General features: G+C 35.1%; 1 protein-coding gene and 1 pseudogene across 3 annotated transcripts; both read right to left on the bottom strand.

Moving 5' to 3' along the window:
• Positions 1 to 589: 589 nt before the first annotated feature.
• On the bottom strand, positions 590 to 4,036 carry LOC306846939 (annotated as a pseudogene). The gene is made up of 7 exons: positions 3,903 to 4,036; positions 3,408 to 3,469; positions 2,486 to 3,270; positions 1,547 to 1,865; positions 1,395 to 1,455; positions 953 to 1,265; positions 590 to 876 (listed from the first exon to the last, which is right to left on the bottom strand). The product of its transcript is annotated as an uncharacterized misc_RNA (transcript).
• Positions 4,037 to 4,896: 860 nt separating this feature from the next.
• LOC306847670 (histone-lysine N-methyltransferase EHMT2-like) lies at positions 4,897 to 27,305 on the bottom strand. Of its 2 annotated transcripts, XM_079381760.1 has the most exons (29): positions 27,244 to 27,305; positions 26,793 to 26,832; positions 25,979 to 26,074; positions 25,478 to 25,695; positions 25,320 to 25,395; positions 25,132 to 25,220; positions 23,398 to 23,568; positions 23,261 to 23,311; positions 21,524 to 21,656; positions 21,328 to 21,453; positions 18,366 to 18,499; positions 17,538 to 17,681; positions 16,719 to 17,026; positions 15,994 to 16,221; positions 14,941 to 15,023; positions 14,715 to 14,821; positions 13,620 to 13,742; positions 12,906 to 12,977; positions 12,439 to 12,540; positions 10,812 to 10,916; positions 9,598 to 9,752; positions 9,354 to 9,521; positions 8,218 to 8,362; positions 7,470 to 7,547; positions 7,273 to 7,388; positions 7,108 to 7,194; positions 6,948 to 7,026; positions 5,609 to 5,784; positions 4,897 to 5,426 (listed from the first exon to the last, which is right to left on the bottom strand). In XM_079381760.1, the coding sequence occupies exons 1-29, from the start codon at positions 27,268 to 27,270 to the stop codon at positions 5,246 to 5,248; spliced, it is 3,618 nt and encodes a 1,205-aa protein (XP_079237886.1). In that variant the 5' UTR covers positions 27,271 to 27,305; the 3' UTR covers positions 4,897 to 5,245. The 2 variants fall into 2 exon arrangements, with proteins under 2 accessions (XP_079237886.1, XP_079237887.1); XM_079381761.1 differs by lacking the exon at positions 12,906 to 12,977.
• Between the last annotated feature and the right edge of the window lie 308 nt (positions 27,306 to 27,613).

The following is a 27,613-nucleotide window of genomic DNA, read 5'->3' as shown; positions in this document are numbered from 1 at the left end:
AACATGATCAATGTATTTTTACAGAATATATTAATCAGTTAGTTACTTAAAAATGTTCCTGTTCATGTAGTTTACAGTACATTAATGTTAATAGATACAACTTAATAACTAAGATTAATAAACATATAATATTGTTAAAGCTCACTAATTTAGTTAACAAATTCACGTTAACAAGTGAAACCTTACTTTAAAGTGTTACCAAAGTTTTATAAATTGTTCCCTTTATGTGTGTGTATTTTACACTCTTGATGCTCTGGATTAACCCTTTCATTGCTGTAAGCCTTAAAACCAGACTGACAAAGGGTTCCTTTAAATGCATGTGCCCGCTGTGCGCGGTTTTCCCGATGCCTCCGGGGTGGCGGTTACACTAGTGGCTTGGGCCCGTCTTCACAACATGTAGTTTATTTGTCCTTAAGATGTCAAGCCAATTCAGTTAAGAGATTACTATTTTTAGCAGCCCAATGCAACAAACACTTAAATATTAAAATAAACTTTTTTAATAGCGTCACATAAAATGCTTCAAATGTATGTGGTTACCTATGCTATAAATGTCCGATTTGAAAGAGACATCAACATCAGTTTATATTGCTTAACTGTATACTTTTGCAAAGTCTTCAGGTTGATCAGGCAGTTCTTCCAGTAGTGCTGGATTTGTTCTGTAGATGTAAGCATTCGCATCTGCATCTTCCCTCTGCATCAGCTCAGCCAATGAGGAGACGCAAGTATCGTGGTCAATCAGCATACCAGGCAGATGAGAGGACTTATGTTGAATTCGTGTCGATCGTCGCACAGGCGTCAGAAACTTGGTCTTTGATGAAGTTTTTGCGTCGTGAGCCACTGCCTGGTGCGGTTTTGCATTCAATTATCTTTTTCACTCTAAATGACGAGAAAACCAAATGAATACTTGAACTTCTTACACAAGTATGTGTCTTTGTACATACCCTAAACTCACTTTTGCAAATATGGAGTCGTTTTCACATTGTATTTCACAGTTGATGCCCCTGCCATCTCTAGAGTGGTGCTCTTCATCTTCTCATCACGGTCATCATCTTCACTAGCAAATGCCTTCTCCTTCGGTTCCTGATAATCATCCTCATTCTTTATGACAGCCTTCTTAGTGTCTTGTGTAATGTCGCTCTCCATGTCTTCCTCATCTCCCAGTTCCTCCTCTTCTAGATTTTCAAACACTTTTTCTGTTTCCTGCTCCTCCACTGGCACTCCCACTCTTTTCTCTGCCACCACGTCAGATTTGTCAACATTTACACCTGTTGAGGATGGCCAAAAACATATGAACCATTTAGAAAAATGACACCAAGAATCGAAAACTAAATAAGTTTCTGGTAATATTAGTAGTAATTTGCAATTCTTGCATAAATAATCTGGATAAGACTCACCATCTTCACATGATGAGGGCATCTCCATTGCCTCTAATTTATCACACAAGTTCAACATCAACTGTGTATTGCATATAAAGCAGAAATTACAATATCTATCAGTCTGTCTGCCAGTCTATCGGTTTCAAAATTAAGACTCTTATGGTTCTTACCGACTCCATCCTTATCTCTGGGTCAACTGGCGAATCCATATCACTGTTGTTCTGCAAGTCTAGTGTGGTATTCATAATATTGCTTGATCTCCTAGAACATACTGTTTTATTGTCAGGGACTTCAATATCATCAGTCTTCAATGCAGCAGTTGGTTTTACAGCCTCAGACTGGATGACAGGCTCAGACTGGACACCAATTTTGGCTTTGGGCCCAGTTTTAGACCGTGGAGCTGGTTTTGGATTTCTTGAAAAGGTTGCAGACTTTTCCAAGATTGGAGGCCTCTTCAGAGTCTTTCCCTTCCACTCTGCAAACTTTGCTCTGAAAGTACAGTATAAACATTGAACAATCACATCAATATATCCTCTTCTATCAGCAGATTGTCACACTCGTCCAGTTAAAACTGATCAGGTTATGCTTGGCTGAAGTTTATAAATTACACTAGTGTTCAAAAGTCTGGCGTCTGTAAGATTTTATGTTTTTGGAAAAAAAAAAAAAAGTCTCTTATGCTCAACAAGGCTGCATTTATTTGATCAAAAATACAGTAAAACAGTAATATTATGAAATAATATAATTTAAAATAACCTTTCTATTTTGTGTTTGCAAAGCTGATTTTTCAGCAGTATTGCTCCAATCTTCAGTGCCACGTGCTTTAACTTCAGAAATCATTCTAATATGCTGGATGCATGCTCAAGAAAATATTTCTTGGACACATTATTTATTTATTATAAAACAGTTGTGCAAAGTTATATTTTTGTTGAATGCATGATACATTATCAGTATTCTTTGATGAATAATATTTTTGCAACATAGCAAATGTCTTTGATAAATTTAATCCATCCTGGCTGAATAATAATAATAAAAATGTATTAAATAAATAAAATATATACAAGTAATCTTACTGACCCCAAACTATTCAATGGTAAATGTATACAACTCACCTTCTCTCTTCAGCCTTCTTTATTTGCACTCTGTACTGGCCGACAGTGCTTGTGACAGGCCTGCAGACTCTCTGTTCAGTGGAGGCGGGTTTGGGTTTCTCCACCTGCACAGTCTTCTCTTTCTTCTTCGAAGCGATGGGTTTGCTGATGGCCGAGCGCCCTGTAGGTAGAGGGGCTGACCTGGGAAGAGCCCATGCTTGGGTGACAGTGCCTGGGATGTTCTGAGGTATCCGTTTATGGGAAACAGGCACCTGGACTGGTTTTTCAGTGGCATGCAGCTGGATATCAGAGACAGATTGCGGTCTAGATGTCACAGCAGAGTTTACTCTGGGTTTAGTGGACGTCGGCAGGGAAGAAACTGACTTGAACCGAACTTTAGGCCATTCAGGTTTTGGTCTAGTCAAATCCGGTTTTGAAATCGCTTTCTTTTCTGTGGTCTTCTCATCAGCACTGGGTTTTCTGAAACAGTCGATTTTAGATTGTACTACACGACCCTTATACATACCAGGTTTAGATTTCTGGATGGCAGAGAAATTAGAGGGTGGCTTTTGAACTTCTTTCACAAGATTCCTGTGTCTTAATGCGTTACGCTTGGTAGGATCAGCATTAGTTTTGGTTTTTGGTCTAACATCCTTTTCCTTCTCTCTTGTTCCGTAGTTGTCCTCCTTAAGATCATTCTTCGACTGAAAGGGTGCAGATCTACATATCACTTTTTCTTTCGATACAATACCCCTGAGGACTTGTTTTTTTGGGCCACATTCCAGTTTAGTGTTTTCCTTGTTGCTCTAAATAGAAAGAATATAAGAGCAGAATTAAGTGAACTACATTAAGCACACAGACATCTTTCACACTTTTAAATGCAAGAAAAAAAAAGTTAGAAATTATGAAAGAGCCAGCCTGCTTCACAAAATGCAATGATCACCTTTCTCACCACTGACTCCATTATGTGCATCTACAAGTGCAAAGACAGATGATGATCTTCCCCTGCAGAATAGTTATAACATTCAAACAAACAAGTCTTACAAAATAGCAACATATCCATTTTTAAAACATATTAAATCTATTATTTGCATGCATGCATGCATGCGCATATATATATATACTAAAAGAGATCCCATTATAAGGGTTGCAAACTGCTTTCAATTGTAGCTAAAACTGGTAGTTAAATAAATATCACTAAATAAATAAATAGAAGACATCATAATGGCAAATTCACCAATCTATATAAAGATGAATATAGATCAGTGGGCAAGATGAGAACTATAATAAGGTTTGTCCAAGAAGTTGCTATATTTGTCCCTAAACTTTTGAAAAAAGTTGCAAAATTGGCAATATTGGCCATAACACTTTAAAAAGATCAAAATCACTACAATACTCGCATTTACACTGATAACAGTTGCCAAAACGATCTACTCACGTCTTCAATCAGCCAGGTAAGACAAGTAAAAAAAGTTTGAAAAACTAAATTTGAAGAACAATTATGAGCACATGCTCTATCAAAGAAACCTGCACTTTCACGATCCACGTGGCAGCATCAGACTCAGCACTTCCGGCTTCAATTAGTAGAATTTCCGCCTGCATTATTGTCAATGGGCTGCAGTAGCTAATATTGACAAGCAATTTAAAACTTCGTTGATCTTGACTATAAACATCAGTATTTTCAGAGGATACCCTACCATATGTGTAATCTTCCTTTTTTTTAGTTGTGGGTGATGAGATAAATTCATGAGATACATGAGAATCTGCTCAATGCTGGAAAAATACTCGGAATATATACATATACACTGTTTTAATCTTATTTTTTAAATAACTCTGTCTGTTAATCCACAATTCCTCATAAATCTCATGATTGCACTCATTTGTTTTCCTGCATTCGGACCATCATTAAGTTATTTAATGTGAATTCTTTCATTCCCAAGGATTGCCCTTTCACATGCAGTACATTTCATCCAAATATTTCCTATAATGTTTGGTTAAGATTTGAATGTCCTGTTCATAGCCTATATGTGTGAAAATGACTTTTTCCCTTCTACAAATGATTGATTTATCTGTACAGTAATACAGACTCTTATCAAAAATGAGTACTACATTCACTCAATGACACATTTTGACTAATAATTCAGGTCAACCCATGAGGAAGAATGTGCAATATGAAAACTATAAAACAATTTTTCACACAACACCATTTACAATTCCACTTCATGGTATTATTCTTTGGAGTAGCCGATCATGTCAATTGTGTAGTACATATCAAAGTATCACAATATTACCATCTGATACCTTCACTGTACTATGGTACCACCTCAGTATCATGTCTAATGGGGATTTATGATTCAATAACTGAATTATTGCATTTGATTACCCTGGTAAATTGTGATTTGTGTTTTCCAACAACAAAAGGAAAGACATTTCTGTATAAAACAGTATTTATTAAAACAATTACACATACAAAAAAGCTCATGATTTTTAATGAAAAAGAGAGGGTGTTTGTGATCTGATGACAGTTTGCATAAAATCACAGTTTTTTTTTTACATTTTCCCTCCTGATCAGAGCAGAAATGATAGCCTTGAATTTGAATGTCACTTCCTGCTGGTATTTTGGCATTTGCATGAGGCCGCTGCGTCATTTAATAATTTCCTGTGTCCTGTCAGATGGAAGAAAAGAATCATTTGATAATGTAAACACAACCTTCTCTGTGATAATCGTATGCAAGCACACGTTTGAGAGCTGTACATGTGTGCATTAAACACAGGGTCTCATCACGAGTGTCCCAGCACAGGGAGTCCGGCTTCATTGGCCGCTTCGGGACAGACTTCCAGACGGGCCAGCCGGCTCTGCTCCAGCGCGATGGCCTCTGCCGAATGTTTGCACTTCTCTGAGCCGCACTGACAGGTGAAGTACTTGCTCTTGATGTCCCAGAAACGATCGCCGTAATCAAACCTGCCACAGATAAAAAAATCAGCCATCAGAAAACAAACAGGAGGAAAATATATTAACAGGAACAGGATGCAAATACAGCCATAAATTCCTTGAGATGGAGCCACGAGGTCATGTGCAATAAAATCATAATGCAATAAAGTGCAGCTTTCGTCAGCCAAATAAACAAACAAACACGGTCTCACCCGAGCTCCTGTCCGGTGAAAATGTCTCTGGAGCTGAAGAAGGCGATGCGAGGGAAGCGCAGGTCCTGGTGCAGCATGAACACGCGTACGGGGATGATGTTGGGGTCACACAGGTGGTTTATAAAGCGGCTGATGTTACCATAGTAACGGGCGTCAATACAGTACACTTCACCATCCTGCGAAAGACAGGGTTATTACGGTTAAATAAAACTATTAAAAACATTTGTTAATTGAAATATCGTGTAAACAAAATATAAATATTAGATGAAAAACACTACAATAAATAGAAATTTAAAAAAATTATAAAACTGAAATAAAATAAACTTAAACCTAAATAATAATTTTAAAAAAAGATCAAAATGACTAAAAATTATGAAAATAAAAGCAAATTCAATATATCAATAAAAACTACAATGGTATATAATGTAAATAATAATAATAATACAAAATGTAATAATATATAAAAAAATTAAAATATATTAATATAAACTAATATATAGTGTATATAATAATAATAAAACAAATTAGCTGTGTGTTGCCTTAGCAACTGCAAAATAAATTACTGGAAATAAATAAGAACTATAACTATAACTGAACTAAAATACATTTATTATATACATTTATATAAATAAAATTTACAATTAAAATTATATTTAAAAAAACTAATGAAAATGACAGAGCAAAATTAATACAAATTTTACAAAAATGAAAATCAAAAGGAAACTGAAATTATAAAAAATAAAAGCTAATTCAATATATAAATAAAACAATTGTATATAATGTAAATAATAAAACAAAAATTAAAAATGTTGTCTTGACACCTGACTGAAATAAATTGCATCTAAATAGTAATATAAAAAAAATATATTAAAAATGACAAGCACAGTGCAAAATTACTAAAATATCAAAATGAAATGCTAAAAAAATAAAAGCTACAACGATACAAATATGTAAAGCATACAATTATATAATGTCTGATGGCCTGGTATTCCAGATAATATATGCTGATAGTGTGGCTCTCTGAGAACAAAATATTACTTACATTGCACATACTGTAGATGGCTGTTTATATTGCATTGCATTTAGCACCAAAGCACATGAATAGCCACCATGCAGCATGCTGCTTTTGGTCAGGATATCAAACATTTTTCAGATTAGAGCTGTACGATATTATAGTTACATTCTGCAGTGATATAAACAAGCAAGCAGATTTGTGTGGCACTTTTGCTGCAAATGTGTGTCAGCGATGTTAGTCTGCAATTTGCATAATTTTGTCACTCCTTTTGAAAACAGGCCTTCAGACCGCCCACAATCTGGACTGAAATCAGTGACGCGACACCTTGTTGTCCAGATCAAAGAGGTACGAATCGTCCTCCCTCACGTCTGCTTCTGCGTCAGAGATCAGCTCGCCAACATACCTGCACAAACACACACGTCACAGCAGAAATAACAGCTTCAACCGGCCTGAGTTCTCCACTGGCCTGAATGCTTTTACTCACTCGCAGATGAAACTTCCTTGAGGAATGTCCTGAAGCGCTCTGACGCCCCATCCCATCTTCTCCGTCCGGTAGAGCTGCAGACGCACCCTGAAACACACAATCCACCTTCAGACATGCAAATCATCCCAATACAGCAAATTTATCATGAAAATCATCCTGGCTTACTTGATTCCAGCTTGAACCACTCGGTTCTTGCAGGTTTTATGGCAGGAGCAGGCCATGTTGCACTCGAAGATCAGAGGAGGCTCAATTTTGTTAAACTCCTGAAGGAGGCGATGATCCTACGAGAACACATGTGTGCTGTTATACAGCATCCAGTTGTTGATTGTAGAGCTCATCATGGAGATGAAGCAGTAATTTACCTTGTCGTACCAGCAGCGGATGCTGAGCTGCCCGCAGAGACAGTTACTGGAGGAACAATCGTCTGTGCAGCTGCAGTGCTGAAACAAACACAGCTCTCTATAAAATCAGCACATGGATGACTGCAAATAAAGTGTGGTAGTCCTATTATGAAGAACAATTAGGGCTGAGTAATACTGAATATGGTGATATATAACAGAAAAAAAATAGTGGGCTTTTATTTTGGTTTCTAATGTCCCAAGTCTTTTCTCTGAGGGTTTCAGTTTTATTTATCTGCAAATTAATATTTATTATTGACATTGATTTGAGAACAGACCACTCTTTTTGGTAGGTTTAGTCATAAACGTGTCTGAAAAACAGTCTCATAATTACAGTTGAGAGATCATTTCCATGATTCAGTTGTTTTAAAAGTCAATTTCAATCAATCAATTCAAAGCAATGATTCAATGATTTGTTTGCATCCCATCTTAAAACTGCTCATAGAAGTTTTCTTACAGAAATTGAATACTTTTATTCACCAAGACTGCATTAAATTAATAAAAAAATGACAGTAAAGACAATTATAATGTTTAAAAAAAAATAATCAAATAAAATCTGTTCTTTTGAACATTGTAGTATCAGTGCATATGAATAAATATCATTAAATATCATTCTTCCTTGTATTTATTTTGTGGTTATTTTAAACTGTATTGTTGAGTGTTGTGTGTGTTGTGTACAGTATATTCTGTAGTGTTGTGTATGGAGTGGCACCTGCAGGTGTGTGATGTTGCGGTCGATGTTCATGGTGGATGTTTCACAGTTCTCTGCGATGTATTTGTAGTCAGACGGACAGCCTTCATCGTCCACGCCGTTAACACACGGGATGGGAACATTCTCATAACCCTGAGCCACGTCACTACACAACACACGTATACCAGTGTTATTTGCTGCAACTAAAGGTATTAAAATAGTTTGAGATAATTTAAATAAAGCTGACATAAAATAATATGAATAATAATAGATGAAAAACTTAAGCTTAAACTTTATTGAAAATCCGAAATATTGCTTTGGCAATTAACTGAAATAAATACATTGAAGTACTAAAATTACTAGAACTAAAAGAGAGAAAAAAAAAAATTACAATTACTAAAAGTAAATAAAAAAACATTAAAAAGAAAAAAAAATTAAAATTAGAAATGTTGCCTTGGAGTACTAAAAATGTAAAAAAGCTAAATATATATACAAAAATTCTAAAACAAAATAAAATGACAAATTACTAAAAGTAAAATTTAAATTGTTACGACCTATGGCTCCTAAAAGGCCGCAACAAGGGACACATGAGGAGATATAGAAGAGAAACCAGATATAGAAATATTAAAAAGAATAAAAAATTACTTAAGCACATAAAATTACTGAAATCCAAATTAAATTTAGAAATGCTGCCTTGGCAACTAACTGAAATAAATTTAAGTTGCAGTACTAAAATTACAACAAACAACGGATATAAAGATATATTAAAGCTAAATAAAAATTTTAGGAAAAAATAAAAACTAATAAAAATGAAAAAAGCACATAAAATTACTAAAATTTAGACTAAAATTAGAAACATTGCCTTGGCAACTAATTCAAATAAATAATTTGAAGAATTACAAAATTATTAAAATTGCTAAACCTGAAAAAAAAAAAAAATGTTGCCATGGTAACTAACTGGAATAGCTTAAGTACAAAAATGATTAAAGCTAGAGCTGAAATAAAAATATAGATAAAAAAAAATTATTAAAAAAAAAATAATAATATAACAATCCTCTTACAGATTAAAATAAAAATAAGAAGAACTACTAATTGTATATAAATAAAATTAAAAGTAATATTTATTTAATTCTCAATATTAAAGACCACACACTGACCTGCATATGATCCTCTCTGTCTGTACAACACGATTGGCGATTCCCCTACGCAACTTCCTGTTAATCTGTAGCGCCACCCAGACGGGCGTGTCACAGCGGGCGAGAGAGAGCGGCGTGTCGCCCTCCTTATTCATAATGTCGATGTCAGCGCCTCGAGAAAGAAACAGCCTGGAGTAAAGACGAACAGAAGACGTCAGATGAGCCTACGACACCAAAAGCAGCTCTCAGGCGACATTTGACCCACGTGACGCAGTCGATGTAGCCCTCGCGAGCGGCGATGTGCAGCGGCGTGTCTCCGTGCAGGTTAACGGATGACAGAGGACAGCCGGCGTTCAGGACCAGCTCCGCTATCTCAGCGCTGCCCGCGAACGACGCCCAGTGCAGACAAACGTTCATCTCCTGCAGACAGACAGACAGACACTGTGAGACAGGGCCATAACCACCACAGACAAGTGCTCCTATTATGGATTTTTGCACATGCAGTGTGTAACACAGCTCTAAGTGAATGAAAACATCCTTAAATCTATAAGTGCACCGTGTATAAAGTTATTGTCTCTCAAAAGAAAGAGTCGACTCTGAATCACTGAAACGAGTCGTTTTTAAAACGAATCCCAGGCCGTTTCATGTTGAGGTCCACATGAAACATTAGCATATTGCCCACCCACTTGTTACTCTCTTCACATTGGTCTGAATGAAAATGCAAATTCATTCTTTGCCACTAGGTGCTGCTTTTGAAGCAGTAAAAATAGCTGTTTCCCCGGTAATGCTTTACACAAAGCAGCACCCACAAGCCTCAGCGGGCTAACAGTCCAAATAATTGAGATGGCCAATCAGATCAAAGTAGGCAGGCTTTACTGTTCCCAGAAGCAGTGCGCGAATTTATGCACTAATCGTCAATTTAATGTTGAAGGACAGCAAGGTGAGATGGAAGATGCAAATCATTTAACATTAGTCAACTGTTTTATGATAGAAATGTTAAATGACCGACAGCTATATTCAGTGATGCAAACTACTAAACTTTTTTTCCTCAAATATGGCTATTTTTAAAGGGAGAGAGAACGAGAGATTAAAGTTGCGTGTGTGAATTAAGTTACATGAGTGTGTGCATCTCTCTACAAACAATTAAGCTGTGCGTTTTACTTTAAAATCAGAGATTTTACCACTTCGTTGCTGAGAAATATAGTGTAGCGATTCTGTACCTCTATTTTATTATTACATGTTAGCGTTGACAGCAAGTTTCTGAATGTTTCTGCGTGCAATCAAATGAAAGCAGCGCATTACTATATAGTGATTAAACTGACTTGGAATTAAACAGTTTAAATGCACACCTGCATATACACATATATATACATGCATATTTAAAACAGTTGCCGCCCCCCAATGTTCAAGACATGGTTATGGCCTTGCTGTGAGAACTTTTGTATTTCCTGCAATGCTCTCATGATTCACAAGACTCACTTTGTCTCTGAGCGTGACGTTGGCTCCTCTGTTGAGCAGAGCTCTGATCACATCTATATGTCGATGTTCTGCCGCCCAGATGATAGGCGTCCAACCGCCGCTATCCTGAAACACAGAGATGAGGTGAAAACTAGGGAACGCTTATTTCCACCACAGAATAAAAAAGTCCAGCCTTTTGAGCTTGTTTCTGCCATGGAATATAAGAATAAAAAGGTTATTTTTATCTCATATTTCTGTTTGTTTTTTTCCTTCTCGAAAACTTTATTTAAAAAAAAGTTTATATCTCACAATCTCAGACTTTTTTCTAGCAATTCTGAATTGTGAGATATAAATCAGAATTAACTCACATTTGGGAGTTTGTGAGAAGTCTTATTGCGAGTTCATAAGTGAGATATACAATTGCTGTTATGAATGAATGATGCATTTATATAGCGCTTTATTGTGTATTGCTGTACACTCAAAGCTCTTTGCAATCATGTGGGGGTCTCTCCTCGACCACCACCAGTGTGCAGCATCCACTTGGATGATGTGACAGAAGCCACAGGACAACAGCGGCAGTACGCTCACCACACACCAGCTACAGGTGGACAGGAGAGAGAGTCATTGAGCCAATCAAGTGTATGGGGATTATTAGGAGGCCGTGATAGACAAGGGCCAGTAGAGGGAATTTGGCCAGGACACCGGGGTTACACCCCTACTCTTTACGAGAAGTGCCATGGGATTTTTAATGACCACAGAAAATCAGGACCTCGGTTTAACGTCACTGTACTGGGGCGCTAGGACCCACACAGACCACAGGGTGAGCACCCCCTGCTGGCCTCACTAACACCTCTTCCAGCAGCATCCTAGCTTTTCCCAGGAGGTCTCCCATCCAGGTACTGACCAGGCTCAACCCTGCTTAGCTTCAGTGGGCAACCAGTCTTGGGCTACAGGGTGATATGGCTGTGACACAGTTATGAGATGAAAAGTCTGAATTGTGAGATATAAACTCTTAATTGTGTGTGTGTGTGTGGGGGGGGTCTGAATTGAGAGTATGTTTCTGCCATGTAATCACAAAAAAAGTAATTGCTACTGTTTAATCTCACAATTCTGAAAAAAAAGTCAGAACTCTGAGATATGAACAATAATGGCAAGATGTTAAAGGATTACTTCCACAATCGAAATATCCCTATATTTTACTCATCCCCATGTCATCCGAGATGTTCATATATTTCTTTCTTCAGTCGCAAAGAAATTACGTTTTTTGAGGAAAACATTCCATGATTTTTCTCCATATAGTGGACTTCAATGGTGCTCAAAAAATTGAAGGTTAAAAATACAGTTTCAGTGCAGCTTCAAAGGGCTCTAAACGATCCCAGCCGAGGAATAAAGGTCTTATCTAGCGAAACGATAGGTCATTTTCTAAAAAACAATTATATGGAAAAAATCCTGCAATATTTTCATCAAAAACCTAAACTGAAGAAAGACATGAACATCTTGGATGACATGGGGGTGAGTAAATTATAGGGAAATGTTCATTTGTGAAGTGGACTAATCCTTTAACTCACAATTATGAGTTTATATCTTACAAAGAAAACTGTTATTGCAAGTTCATAACTGTCATTACAATTAGAACTCAGAAACACACCTGTGCGTTTAAGTCCACCTGTCCGGTGCTCAGTAACAGCATCACCACCTCCAGGTTCCCCAGTTTAGCAGCGTGATGAAGACCTGTAGATCCATCCTCTTCCTGAACAACAAACACACACGATTCAACACTAGAGCTGTCAAAATGGCTGACAAATTTTGTACTTAAATATTATCAATATTCAAATTTAAAAGGCATGATTTTAGTTAGGGGGGAAAAAAGGGTTTGGGCTTCTCTCCTGAGGCCATAAGAGGGCGCATCCAGCATTCCCAATATTACTAATGCACATTTATTCAAAGCAATAAATAACAGGACTATCTGTGAAAAAAGATCTGTGCATAATGTTTAAAATAAGGTTTATAAACCAAATATTAAGTTGCTTAAACGATTAGAAAAAAAAACAATCACAGTACTTTTTTCATTTAAAAACATGAGATGCAGTGGGATGGGAAAAAAGTTGAACTTACATTAATTTTACATGGCTTTCTAAACATGCGTCTCTCTTGTGCGAGACGCGAGTGCAGCGGTGATAGATGTCCCTATAGAAAATGTGATAAATATGCGTTCTGTGTGAACGCCTTGGTTTCAGTTTTGCCGTAAACAAGATCTCCGCATTTATGTTCTCTTTTTTCCGTAATATTTTGAATGAACAATGCAGCAGCGCTACGTCATCTAGTGGGTTCAACTGGATAGGCTAACAAACATTAAAACACTTACATTGTCATCGCATCTCATGTGCCACTGATAAGGCTGCCTGACGCACAACAAAAGTGGATTTTTATTTGAAATATTTGAAATTTGAATTTTTATTTCACAACATGAAATAGAGCATGGTCATGTGTTTGATTCATACATGAACTGATCAAATGCCCACCAAGCTGCTTTGTCGGCTAAAATGCATTAATGTACATTTAACTTCACACAAAACGAATATTTAAAGTTCATTGCTTACCTCATCTTTTAAAAATCAAGTAACAGGTGGTTTGGGCTATTTTTTTAAGTCAAGAACTGCCAGGATATGAGGAATAATTGACCCCAGACTGTCGTTTTTTTTTTTTTAAATGAATCCAAACTCAGAGTATAAGAGAAATTATGATTAATATGCATTATTAGTCCACTGTCAGATATTACAGACAACAAAGGCTCTGGATCAGGAGTGTGTGTGTGTGCGTGATTCTTACTGCATGATAGACGCAGGCTCCACTCTGGATCAGGTATTTCACCACCTCCACCTGATTGTTCACTATGGCCTCTAACAGAGGGGTCCTCAGGGTTTTATCTTGGGCGTCCACCTTAGCGCCTGCCTAAAATTAACCACAGCACAAAAGCAGGAATTTTAATGGAAACTTTCCTCCGATACAAACTGAGACAAACCCATTCCTTAAAGAAAAAAAAAAAATTCCCAAAAAAGATTCCCAAATATTTTTGTTAGCCTTCGACCTGAAATATTGTCTTGAAGCCCCCCTGAGATTTTAAATTAATATTTTATTAATTTAACAACACATTTGCATCTTCTCTAATGTCAGCTAATGATCAAATGACAAGCGGATAAATAATAATTTATATTATTTATTTATTTTAATTTAGCAATTGTGTGTTTAATTAATTACATCTTTTATTTGTATTGTTTAATTTTCAAATTATGTATTTTCATTTTAGTTTTTTTGGTTTAACAAATTATTATATATAATTACATAATATATATAATTAAGTATTTAATTTTGATCATTTAAAAATAAATAAAAATAAAGTACTTCACAATCACAATTAAAACCCATAGTTTTAAAATAAAATTAATTTGGCATTTTTATGTTTCAATTATTACTAAGTATTTTATTTTGATTGTTCTTATTTTTTCACTATATATTTTGATTTAGCATTTTTATTAATTAATTAATTATTACTATAGAATTTATAATGATTGTTTCTATTTTTAAATGACCTCCAATTAGCATTTAATGATTTAAGTATTTTAATAATATAACCATTAAACCCTTAATAATCAATTAAATCAAAAGCAAAATACTTAATTTTAAAATAAAAACTGCACAAAGTGTATTTAATTTTTACATTTTTATGACTTTACTAGGCATTTATTTTGATTGTCCTTATTTTATAATTCTGCATTTTAATTTAGCATTTTTAGGATTTAATTATTAAAAAGTATTTTATTTTGATTGATTTTTATTTTAAAATTGTTTCTTTTATTTTGCCATTTTAGTAAGGGTTTTTATTTTGATTGTTTTGATTTTGATGGCTGTGAATGTAGAGCTCACCTGTATGAGCAGGTAACAGACCTCCAGCAGACCCCTCTGAGCGGCAGCGTGAAGAGCGCAGCGTCTGTTCTGAGAGTCCGGCTGATACGACGGGTCGATGCCCTCCACTGGCAGACACACACAGAGAGAGAATATCAGCTCTGATGCTGAAACCCTTCTGTAGATTTGTGATACACACACACACACACACACACACACACACACACACGAGTACACAGGTACGTACTGAGCATGAGCAGAACTCGCTGAGCTTCACCCTGTTTGGCTGCAGGATAGAGCTGACGGGGATGAAAGCGCAGTTTCTTCCTCCTGACCAATCAAAGAGAGCCAAGCAGATCACATGACAAAAACATCATCTTTAGCCTGAGTATGTTCAGAATAGCACACTAACGTACAGTTTTTGCCTCAATTCTGTGCAATGTATGTTGTTTTTTCCCACATGGATAACAGTGATATTTCAGTAAAATTGACAGTCTATTATAGTTTTTGTTAATATTTTGAATTAGAATTTATTTTTATATTTTCTGTTTTATCTCGTTGCGTTTTGGTCATTTTGTTTCCCAAATTTGTTAATCAAACAGCCACAGTTCTCAAAAAAATAAAAATATAAATAAATATTATTCTTTCATTATTTACAAGCAATTCCAAACCTTGATGCCTTTATTTGTGGCAGTGTTATTTTAGTATAATAGATATACTATAATAGTTTTTGTCAATATTTTGAATTAGATTTTCTTTATATTTTAACTTTATTTTACATTTTGTTTGTTTTTTTAGATTTTCTGCTTACACTTAAATTTTAGTTACAGTTTTATTTTTATTTTATTTATTTTTTTTAAGCAGTTTTAGTTATTTTAATAAAAATTAGCATGGAAAACCTGGATAATGGATTAATTTTAATATTGTGATTTATAGACCTGGAAAAATCATGGAAAATCTAAAAAAAATCAGAAAATTTTTATAATAAATAGAATTGTTCTAGTTATGTCAAATTCCTTTTTGTAAGTAAAAATAATCTAGAGTTCATGTTGAACTAAACGAAAAATAAGAAATGTTTCCTTGGCAACTAGCTGGTTGGTTTTAGTTTTAGTTAACAATAATAAACCTAATGCATCCAACACCCAAGACTACAAAATATACAGTTGAATACCGTATCCCATACTGCATCGCAGTCTCAGTGTGACGACGGAACTAGAAATTATAGAATTTGCAATTTTGAGCATCTCTTTGTTCACTCATTACTTAATAATAAAACAATAATAAACAATCATGTGGTCACCTCTCGGTGTCCTGTGTGAGAATGGCTCTCTGTAGCGCCGCCCTCCTGTCTCCTGGCGGAAGTGCACTGGGACAGACTGGCTTGCCATTGGGCAGGACGAGCGATGGTCCCACACTGTCCACCCCACCGTCGCCCAGGGCAACCACATCTTCTCCTGGAGTGGCATTGGCCGGCTGAGTTTGCAGCTCCGCCCCCTTTGTTACATCTCCACGACATCGCATCCTTGCACTGAGTGGAAATAAACATTTCAACATTAAACATTTCAATCAATATATTTCTGTCATGACAACTCTCGGAGTGATTTGCATGGTAATATACATTGCTACGTTAATGTATTTGGTCTTGGCGGAACAGGTATGTTACGCTGCTGCGGCAGAGCAAATAACCGAGATTCATTGGCTACCGATATAGTAGAGAACCAATCAGCTGTGATGTGATGTCATTATGTAATTCTGAGTTAGATCTATCGGACTGCGCCATCTAGAGTTTCATGCCAGAACTTTGCATTTGTACAAATGGCAACATTAGACAAAAACACTTGTTTTTGTTTACTATTAAATAAATAACATTACTAAATAAAAATTTGTATATAAATAAAATAAAAAAATTACAGTTAATTTAAATTGTTCTATTATGTGGGATGTTTTAAAAGCTTTCTTTGCTAGAAGAGATTTTTTGAAGTGATAATAGTAAAAACTTACTATTAAGCAACGCATAGAACTCACTTGATCGGCTCGCCCATCTTCTTCTCGTTGTTTAACGCTCGTGCTGTGGCCGCGAGCGCGGAGGGAAGTAGCGAAGGTGTAGTTGTGGTGGACGATGCGCTTGCAGTGACCACGTTCGACCCTGAAGAGGGCGCTGCAGGAGGGATGGTGACCTCACGTGCCTCTGATGCATCCTCACCGCAGTGAGGGCAGAACAGCAGGCCGACGCCCACTCCTCCTCGACTCCGCCCACCGCCCAGCACAGACACACAGCCCCGGTGGAAGCGGTGAGCAATGTGAACGTCTGGACAACATTCAAGAAACGTTCCCTGCGTGCAAAGTGAAAAGGAGGATCTTTGAGTGAACATGCAAATGTGTTGTTGACTGAACTGTTGAATGATTTAAATATTATTGTAAAATCCCTGTATCGAAGCATTCAAGACACAACTTAAAGGAATATTTCACAAAAAACTAAATAAATAACAACTGGAAAACAGCTGTGTAAAACTAATGTTCAAAACCTGTATGAGTTCCTTTCTTCTATTGAACACAAAAGATATTTGTAAGAATGTTTGTAACCAAACAGTTGCTGGTAGCCATTGACTTCCATAGTATTTTTTTCCTTATAATGGAAGCCAATGGCTACCAGGAACTGCTTGTGTTCAACAAGAAAGAAAGAAACTCATACAGGTTTGAAACAACTTTAGGATAATTGAATCATGACATAATTGTCATTTTTCGACGAACTATCCCTTCAAATAACAACATAGGGGTGAGTAAATCATGTGTGTAGCTTTTTTATTTGTTCATATATTGTTTTTTGTGGTCAGAGACACTCACAGAGAGGCAGAAGTATCCACAGCCTGGACAGCAGTGGTGTTTCACCATGTGTGAACGGTGCGTCTCGCACAACACCATTAGAGACACGCGGCTGGACGGACGCATCGTCTCCCCCTTCACGATCACATTGGTGCAGCCCACCAGCTGAAACACACAGAGGACGGGAGAAACCACACAAGAGAGACGGGTGTGATCAGTCACCCAGCACAAACATAAATGATCTGTTCCAAAGCCCAGTGAGCTGCTTTTACTGTCTTTATAGCAACATTTCAACCCAATCCTGTTCATTTTAACTTATAAACCACTAAACTACACAACTACAAGTTGTTGAATGATGGTATTTGCTTCTAAAATAAATTATGCCTATGAGAATTTTAGTTATTTTATTTTACACTGCAGTAGATAAATCACAATACTTGTGTCTTATTTCATCAATTGCAAGAAGCTTTTACAAATATATAAAAATAATTTATTTATTTTTATTGGTTATTAGAGCTTCCACATATTTTTGACAAATTTTAATGATTTTCTCTTATTGGAGAAGAATTGTTTTTAATACTATTTTACACTGATTCCTAGACGACAATATATCTTACAACTGAGCTAGAAAAAAATATTTTCACAATATAAATTTCCATAACTTTTTTGATGTTAAATGTAAATAAAAAAAAATATGTTTTAAGGCTTGTTTTGTTTTAATACACAACTTTTTAATATTTTACAAAAAAACTTTAAAATGTGTTGTTTCTATATAAATAAACATCTTTTAATGAATTAGTAGTTTTATATCTCTATGGGAAACACGTGCGCTCAACAGTACAGACTCACCTCTCCGTTGATGCTCTCTATAGCCATGCAGGTTCTGTTGGAGCGAGCGCTGAATCCATCCACACGTGGCGCCTCCATCCTGCAGCTGCACAGAGGAAGCTCCTCCAGACGCTCTGTTTCTGCATCACTCCCATCTGCACACATCATGTGACGTTAAACACACAGACTTTATACTGAAATTATTTGACCTTAAAGACAGGGTTAATTTATCTCATACACAATGGTAAATAAAAAAGGATTTAAAAATAACCATAACGTGTAAAAATTAAAAGTAAAATAAGTACAAATTATCAAATAAAAATGTATTTTAACCCCCCCCCCCCCTTTTTTTTTTTATTAATTATATAAAACATACAATAAAAACAGTAGTATTGTGAAATTATTAAGGCTGGTAAGCAATACATAATGTGGTGATTTATTAATCTAATTAATTGTAAATTAATCGCACACCAAATTACTCCCAAAAGAAATTTTTAAGCTATTGTTGTGTAAAGCATCAAACAGACATTACAAAAAGTAGCTTCAGCACGAAATATTTAGTTTGATTCAACATAAAATTTATTTCATATACTAGTGTTGTCACGATACTGGAATTTCTAACTTCGATACGATACCTTGAAAAATATCGATACTCGATACCATTTTCGATACCACGGTGAAAAAAACTGCCACAATATTAAGGGGGTATTTTTTTTTTATTTAAAGATAAATATAACAAGTCGAGAACATGCGGTATATTTTACATGAACAAAAAAATGTCTTGAGGTACTGCCTTTGTTGATTTATTTATTAATCTTTTATTAATCTTAGTTAAATGTTAATTGAAACTAACGTTTACTAATACATGTACTAATTAAAATCCAAAGTTCTATTTGTTGATATTCTCATTTGCTTCATAACCAAAATATTTCCAGATATAGGGCCCTATGAAATCCGTTTTATTTTTTTCTACATTCAATTTTTCTGGATTCCGTTTTTTTCCGTTTGAATTTTTCTGGACTCTTTTTTTTTTTAATGGTCAAATTAAATGCTATTAATATAAAAACATGTCTAATTCATTAAAATCATGAAAATTATACAATTTAACATTTAATTTATTAAAAATGTAACAAAAATGACATGTTTAGGGCCGTATAAAATGTTTTATTTTTTTCTCACCTTATGTTTTATTGTTACCAAATTCTGTGTTTTAGCATGTCTATTATTTGAATGCATACAAACTATTTTTATTTATTCTTACAGTAGCCTTATGAAATGTGTTTTCCCCCTCAGAAATTCTGTGTTGTGTATTTAAATTTTACTGGATATCAGATGAAGGCATAAAACAATTTTAATTAATTTATATTTGAATTAATGAAAATTAAACATTTACATTTTTGGCAAATGAAGGGGATTTACTATTAAAATAAAAATATTTTGTGATTATTTCTTTAAAAAAATTAACAGTAGTAGTACGTAGTAGTATTATGTACATTCTACTAAATAATAGTAATATAGCCTATTTCTGGAACACGGTCTTAATAGGCTAAGTTAAACCGAACTTTTATTTTGACGGGTTGCCGTGAATACTTCTAAAGTTCTGTGTGTGTATGATATGATGCTAGTTTTACTCAAATTAAATGGTAAAGTGCCTTTCAGATCAGTTCTGGAGATATTGTTGATGTATTTATGTCCTCATTGAGACGGCAGACGCTGAAATCACCGCGAGCGCCACATTAGTAAACACAACCGTAGGTGCAGCACATTCACACCGAGACGCGCAGAACATGCAGGATTCATATTTAAATCCACTTTTGTAGCTTAATATTTACAGATACTAGTCCATATCGCGATTTGATTTAAGTGTAATGACCTACTTTTGATTAATTGATCCAAACTTTGACAAATTCTGTGACATTCCGCGTTAAACTGAAAATTCCGTTTTTATGACTGGATTCCGTGCGCGTTCTCTGCATCGCGGAGATCATAGATCCCTACAGATAGCGCTCCTGCTGTGTTCTTTAACAACCAGAGCAGTCATCTTTCTATTCACTTCACTTTTGCTATTTAACCAGAGCGAAGGAGACGAGTGCGGTCACGTGTGGTGCTTGTCCACGCGCCTTTGGAGAGAAGTGAAAGTGACAGCTCGGCTAGTATCGGTGTATCGATACTTCGGGAAATTAATATTGGTACCGTTCAGATATTTCAGTATCGATATTTATCGAAATATCAATATTTTTGACAACACTATCATATACTCTTTTGGACCATGAGGGTGAGTAAATGATGACAAGTTTCATCTTCGGGTGGAAATGATCATAATAATCAATCAACTGTATGAAATGTCAGATGACCCAAGCAGGTCTGAGGTGGGGCAAGTGCGTTAAATGCGTTAGTTAATAATTTTAACACGTTATTTTTCACCATAATTAATTAATCTAATTAACGTGTTAAATTGACAGCCCTAGAAAAAATTATTATTTATAATAAAAATTTTAAATAACTGTTTGCTATTTTAACATTTTAAAAGGCAATTTATAACATATTAATTTATTAATGCAATTTATATAAACTGAATTTTCAGCATCATTACTCCAGTCTTCAGTGTCACATGAGGCATTTTATTTTTCAGAATTCTTTGATGAATAGAAAGCCCATTACGTACCATTATAAATGTGTTTGGATCATTTTAATGCTTCCTTGCTGAATAAAACTTTTTTTTTTTTTTATAGTAATACTAGCAGTATAGCAGCACGGCTGTTTTCAACATTTCAACAGAAATGTTTCTTGAGCAACAAATCAGCTTATTAGAATGATTTCTGAAGGATCATGTGACACTGAAGACTGGAGCAATGATGCTGAAAATTCAGCTTTGACCACGGGGGGGATTAAATAAATGCAGCCTTGGTGAGACTTTTTTCACAAACTTTAAAAAGTCCTAACTATTCCAAACTTCTGACTGTCAGTGTAGCTCATCACACACCTGCGTGTGGAGACAGAGCGAGATTGTCTGCTGCAGAAATGCCCAGTGAGTCCAGAGGAACCTCAGTGTAGTCAGTGCTGCCCAGTGTGGCTGCGACTGCGGCACCTGCAGCTGCGGACTCCACACCTGACACACAGAGACAGCTGCTCACATCTGTTCACTCACACACACACACATCATCAGGTGTCTGTCTCACCTTTATCTGTCTCCAGCTCTCCAGCAGGGTGTTTGTCTCTCCCTTTACCCTTCCCCTGACGTTTCCATGGCAACTCGTCTCTCTCTGCAGAGGTTTTCTTATAAGCAGCGAGGGGCTGATCGGAGCCAGAGCTCTGACAAACACAACACACTCATTACACTCACTGAAGCTTACATCAAACTAGTCTGAGAACTGCTCATTTTGATATTATCGGTTTATTTTATCTAAAAAATACTACACATACATACACAAACAACTTGCACAACTGCACAGCAAAATAAAAATAATGAGTAATAATAAGTAGGGATGCACAATATTATCGGAGCAATATCGGAATCGGCCGATAATGACTAAATATCGGCATTGGCCTCATATGAAAAAATATGCCGATATGTCCTGCCGATAAGACAAATAATAACTCGCATGTTCTCAGGGTGTGCTAGCAATTAGATCACGTCAACAGTTCGATTAGATCACGTCGGCATTGTGGCTCATTCTTGAAGCAAAGTTTTGCCTGAATGGTGATTGGATTCACTGTTTTGGATTGTTGCATTTAAACTGAGAATACATGTACAGAATGACGCGTTCGGTGTATAGAGTAGACCGTAATAGCACGTGCAGTGGCAGCCTCCTAATCCTCCTAGGTCCTAATGCCCATTCTGTAAGGCGTTTTAATTATTTAATTATTATTATATAATTTAAAAAATAATAATATGTTTTGATTTAAAGGTCAGAATCTATAGCTTATATGAAAAAAAATAAAATAAATCACAAACATGACACTTAAATTAAATAATTTTATACATACTGAATTATTAATACGTTATATTTTTTAAACAAATTATGAGCTCTAAAAGATTTTCAGAATTTTTACAACTCTTTTGCTTTAGACCATTTACAAATGTTAAATCATAAAATAAAATGTTAAGGTTACCACTGTATCTTTCTGATAAAAAAAATGCAGTGATTAATATATAGTTTATTTATAGTTATTTTCAAATCTTCAATGTACTGTCATTATAAAATAACTTTATTATTGTTTATTTAATTCTAACAAATAACTTCTTGTTAAAATCTAACCAAAATTAAAAATAATGAAATATCGGTATCGGCCAAAATGAGTTGAAAATTATCTGTATATCGGATATCGGCAAAAATCCAATATTGTGCATCCCTATTAATAAGCATATTTTATTTTACACTGTAGCAGTACAATTACAATACTCTCACTTGCAAGAAGCTTTTATAAATATAGATTTTTTTTTTTTTTAATTTAGGTGAATTTTGTCTTAATATTGTGTTAACTGTCTCGCTTTGTAGTGAGCTTCCCAAAAATCCTTTCCAGTCATCCAAGATTATTGGATGAGGATTTTACATAATATTTTACACCAATTACACTTTCAAAAAGCAATTCCTAGACAATAAAATATTTTGGAGCTTATAAAAAAATATTTCCACTAAAGAAATGTATTTTTAAGATAATTATAAATATAAGTTAATATCATAACTATAATTTATTATTATACATTAATGTATTATAATAATTATAATGTATTTTAATAATTATATTAATTTTAAAGATTTCATTTTATTTACTTTGGTTATGGTTTTAGTTAACTATAACCATAAGTTCAAGATATTGGCATCAACCAATGAAAAAGGTGTCTCTGTTAAACTTTCAAAAATTATGAAACTGTATGACAATAAGGTGCACTTCCATTGGTCAGAAACACTCACATGATCAGACAGATGCTCCGCCTCCAGCGTCTCTACCATCCCATCATCTGACTGCAGAATAAAAGCACAAGACTCTCAGATCTACAGCAGCCATTAGACTCATTTTCAGTCATTTCAGGTCTGTATGAACTGTTCACCTTGCTATCAGAGTAAATCAGATCATCTCCAGAATAACTGTTGTAGAGCAAGTGGAAATCTTCCTCATCTGCCTCCTCATCCAGATCCTCCAGCCAACCACTGTGATGCTCATTAGTCGCCGTGGCAACTGGCTCCACCTTCCCCGCCGCTGGAGACACGTTAAGTGCAGGCTGGGAAAAACACACGCAGAAGTATTTACATACGTTAATATTACAATGGGATCAAAGCTGTCGCTGTTTACTATAAAACACAGATGGATGAACTACAGATGAAAAAATAACCAATACAAACACATGAACACATCATAGTGCTGGGCGGTATGACCAAAAATTTATATCACGGTATTTTTCTAAATTATACCGGTTTCAAGGTATATGACAGTATTTATTTTTTTCATGCATGACCGGGTATTATCCACATTTTCTACTGATTGAGAGAGCAAAAACTGCAGTAGATTGACTTAGAATGCCCTATTTTACTGTCATGATGAGCGAAATCGTTTGATAAAATCAACATGCATCTAATGTTACAACAAAGAGCGGCTATGCGGTGGTTTTGGCTATATTACTTTTTTTGGTTTTGGTTTATATTACTAGGTGTGTCAGTTTGTATATTCTATGGGGGGGGGGGGAGACGCTAAAAGGGTCTGAAAGTTGCTAAATATAGTGCTAAAGTCGCGCTCGTGTGTGAGAGCCGCGGGAGCTGATGGCAGCGCGGTGGTTATTGTGGATGAGTTCTTCTGTGTCACGTTCTACTAGTTCTACCGCTTCAGTTTCGGAACTTTCACGCTTAGTAACACAAACAGCTGTGTCCTCGCCACAATGCAATAGTGAAAAGAGACCCCTCGCTATCAGTGTTGCGTTGACACCGGTATTGTGGTATTTTAAAAATTCATATCATAAGAAAAATAAACACCGGTATTCGGTATGAGCCGGTATACCGCCCAGCACTACCACATCATCAGTCATAAACAGGCTAGTTAGAGAAATTAACTACTATATAAAGCTGCCTATTATTGTTATTATTATAATTATGATTATTATTAAAATTAGTATTAATGAATATTAAACAATTAATTAACAATAACATTTATGAAACACTGACAACATTTACTCTGGAGACAATCTGATTTACTCTGACAGCAATTATTTATTAATTCATTCATTAATTGATAATAAAAGATACCATAACATTCATTTAAAATTATTATTATTAATTTATTTAATGAACATTGGTACTTTCAATCGCCTTGCTATGATAAATGATACCAATAATTTAAAAAAACAACAACAATAATAATTTTTATTTTTATTAATTTTTTTTTTTTTTTTTTTTACTATAATATGCTATTAATAATAATTTATTATTATTATTATTATTATCTTTTAATTCATGCTAAAATACACCAATAACAATAACGTAAAAAAATGATGATGATGATGATGGTTACCATTATCAATACCGTCATTGTTAATTTGTTTGTTTATTGAACACTGATACTTTTAATCATATTGCTATTGTAAGAGATACCAATAACAATTATTAAAACGTGAATAATAATAATTATTAATTTGTTTATTTGTTGAACATTGGCATTTTTATAATATTGCTATGTTGAACGGGACCAATAACACTAACAATGATTAAAAACATTATTATTGTAATTTATTTATTGAACATTGGTATCGTTGATCATTACCAGCCTTTTATAAAATGTGTACTATTCATCTCACCTCTGTCTGTGGCCTTGGGACTTTCTCTGGAGTTGCTGCAGGATTGGCTGTGGCATCAGACTCCAAACCCACTTTACGCTTCTTCACTACTGCATACAGAGAAAAACACGTAACGGCTACAAACCTGCTACTGAAAACAGAGTTGCACACAATATGAATATGCATGATTAATGACAATTAACACAAACCTGCATCAGTGTCTGTTTTCGCGCTGCTGATGGGTTTCTCCGATGCAGCTGCTGTGATCGACTTGACAGATTTGATCTGATCAGGAACACAGGAGAATTAGTTTATTCAATCGACCTAACCTCATAATGACTGTGTTTTTCATCACAAATGAAAGAACCTGTGGGAACGGCGGTCTGTTCATGGTCTTGCGTGCGCGGTGGACTTTAACCGGAGGACCGGATGAAGACAGAGCTGATGAGGAGAGTGATGAAGATGAGGAGGAGGATGGAGTCGTCTTACTGCTCGGACCGCAGACGCTCATTTTAGCTCTGCCGGACGCTGATGACGGCGACGAGAGAGACGAGGTGGAGGGAGAAGCACTTTTACCAGCACTGCCTGTGAGGAAAGACACACAATACAGCATTAAATCAAATTTAATAAGTTATTATTACTTTTCTATAATCACTGAGACCTTATTTGTCTTGTTTTGCTCTGTTTCTCACTTTTAATGTGCAGCGATCACATTTATGTCATTGAATCGTAGCCTTCTGAAGTTTAAAAATGACATTACGCCAAATGTAAGACCTCATAAAATGATATTTAAAATCTCTATCATATGGTTTATGATATGTATGACTTCTTATGATCTTAAGAAACACACTGTGTGTGCGTGACTCACCTAGGAATGATTTAGCGGATGTGATGGGACGTCCTTCATCCTGAAGCCCCGTCATGTCTTCCATCTGTTTTCCCTTTACAACTGGAATCAGCTCCACTAACAAAACAAACTCAACACAATTAGAAAAACTAATACAAACTAAAAGAGAAACACATCATTTTAGGCCAATGTAACAAAACTGTAAATCATCATTTTAAAATATGATTAAAAAAAGAGATATTTTGATATTTTTCTGAACCATTTCATGATATGACTGCATTTAATATGAGTAAATATTCGCAGATATGATGTTTTATTTGCAATGAACTTTGAATAACTTCACATGCACAATATATTTTTATTAAATCACCAGTCAACAAACACCATAATGCATTTATTTGTTTAAATAACCGCTGACAAGTTACAGAAATGTAGGCCTATATTCAAAATAATTTTCCATTTAAAAAAAAAAAAAACAAATGCTTCAATCTTGAATTTTATAAACTGAAATCAGGCATAAAAATGAGAATGTGCTGTATAAAAGAAAGCAAAAATGCAATAGAAAATCAGGCTGATACAAATAATGTCATACATTGTTATTGATATGAACACCAATATAATAATGCACAATTTTACCTGTTTTAATTTTAAAAAAGTGCATTTATAATCGAGTGAAATAACATTGTTCAAGTTAAATCAGGAGACAAAACATTTGAATGAACTGCAGAATAAATCCAAATGTAACTAAGAAATAGGTAATACGCTAATACACAAAAATGATATACTGTGCATGTCTACTAATGAAACACTAATATAAAAAGTGTGGGACCCTCACCTTCTTGTTTGGATTGAGGAGAGCTCCCATCTGATGGGGTCTGGATCAACATAATAATATAAACATGATAATATAAACCAGCAACCTTATTCTCTTAAAGTAGAAACTTGGGTCACGTCAAATAAATATGGAAAGATACTGCAAATATTACAATGAACAGATAAGTCATAAATTTCACATGCATAATATTTGAACAGCACCAACCAGCAAACACCGTAAAAAGCATGCATTAGTTTAAACAACTGTTGACAAGATCAATGCAGCTGTGCGTTTAATCACACTAGACATGCACGATACACTACATGCTGAAACAAAACCAGCAAACGAACGCATTATTCATATCCTCTTTCGGAAATACACATACATTCATAACACACCCTCAAACGCACAGATGCACTATAATTAAGGCAAGCACGTGTAAATGTGTTTTATTGTGTGTTGTGTTTCTCACCTCGAGTGCGCGCTCAGATGCAGACATGATGCCGGATGCGCTCGAGAGGAACCGCAGCGCGCGCACCCGTCACTACTGCTAACATAAAAGTCATTAACATTCTTTTTAGATTTATATTTTTTTGTTTTTAAATTTATAAGACTTGAAATATTATTTGTCGTTTCTATATACGAAGAGTTTATTTGCAAAAACAGATATCCGTTTTTTTAATTTTCAAAAATCATGTTTTTATTGTTAGTCAATAAACTGCAGTTTGATTGAGATTAATTGGAATGCCATGCACAATGAAAAAAACATAATTGTTAAAAATCTCTGTTTTTGCAAATGAACTCTTCATATATTATTTATCGTTTCTACATGGTAATCGCTC

Source organism: Barbus barbus (genome assembly GCF_936440315.1).
Source record: "Barbus barbus genome assembly, chromosome: 27".
Taxonomy (NCBI): domain Eukaryota; kingdom Metazoa; phylum Chordata; class Actinopteri; order Cypriniformes; family Cyprinidae; genus Barbus; species Barbus barbus.
The sequence above is the reverse complement of the archived record's forward strand: the minus strand, read 5'-3'. Positions and strand labels throughout refer to the sequence as shown.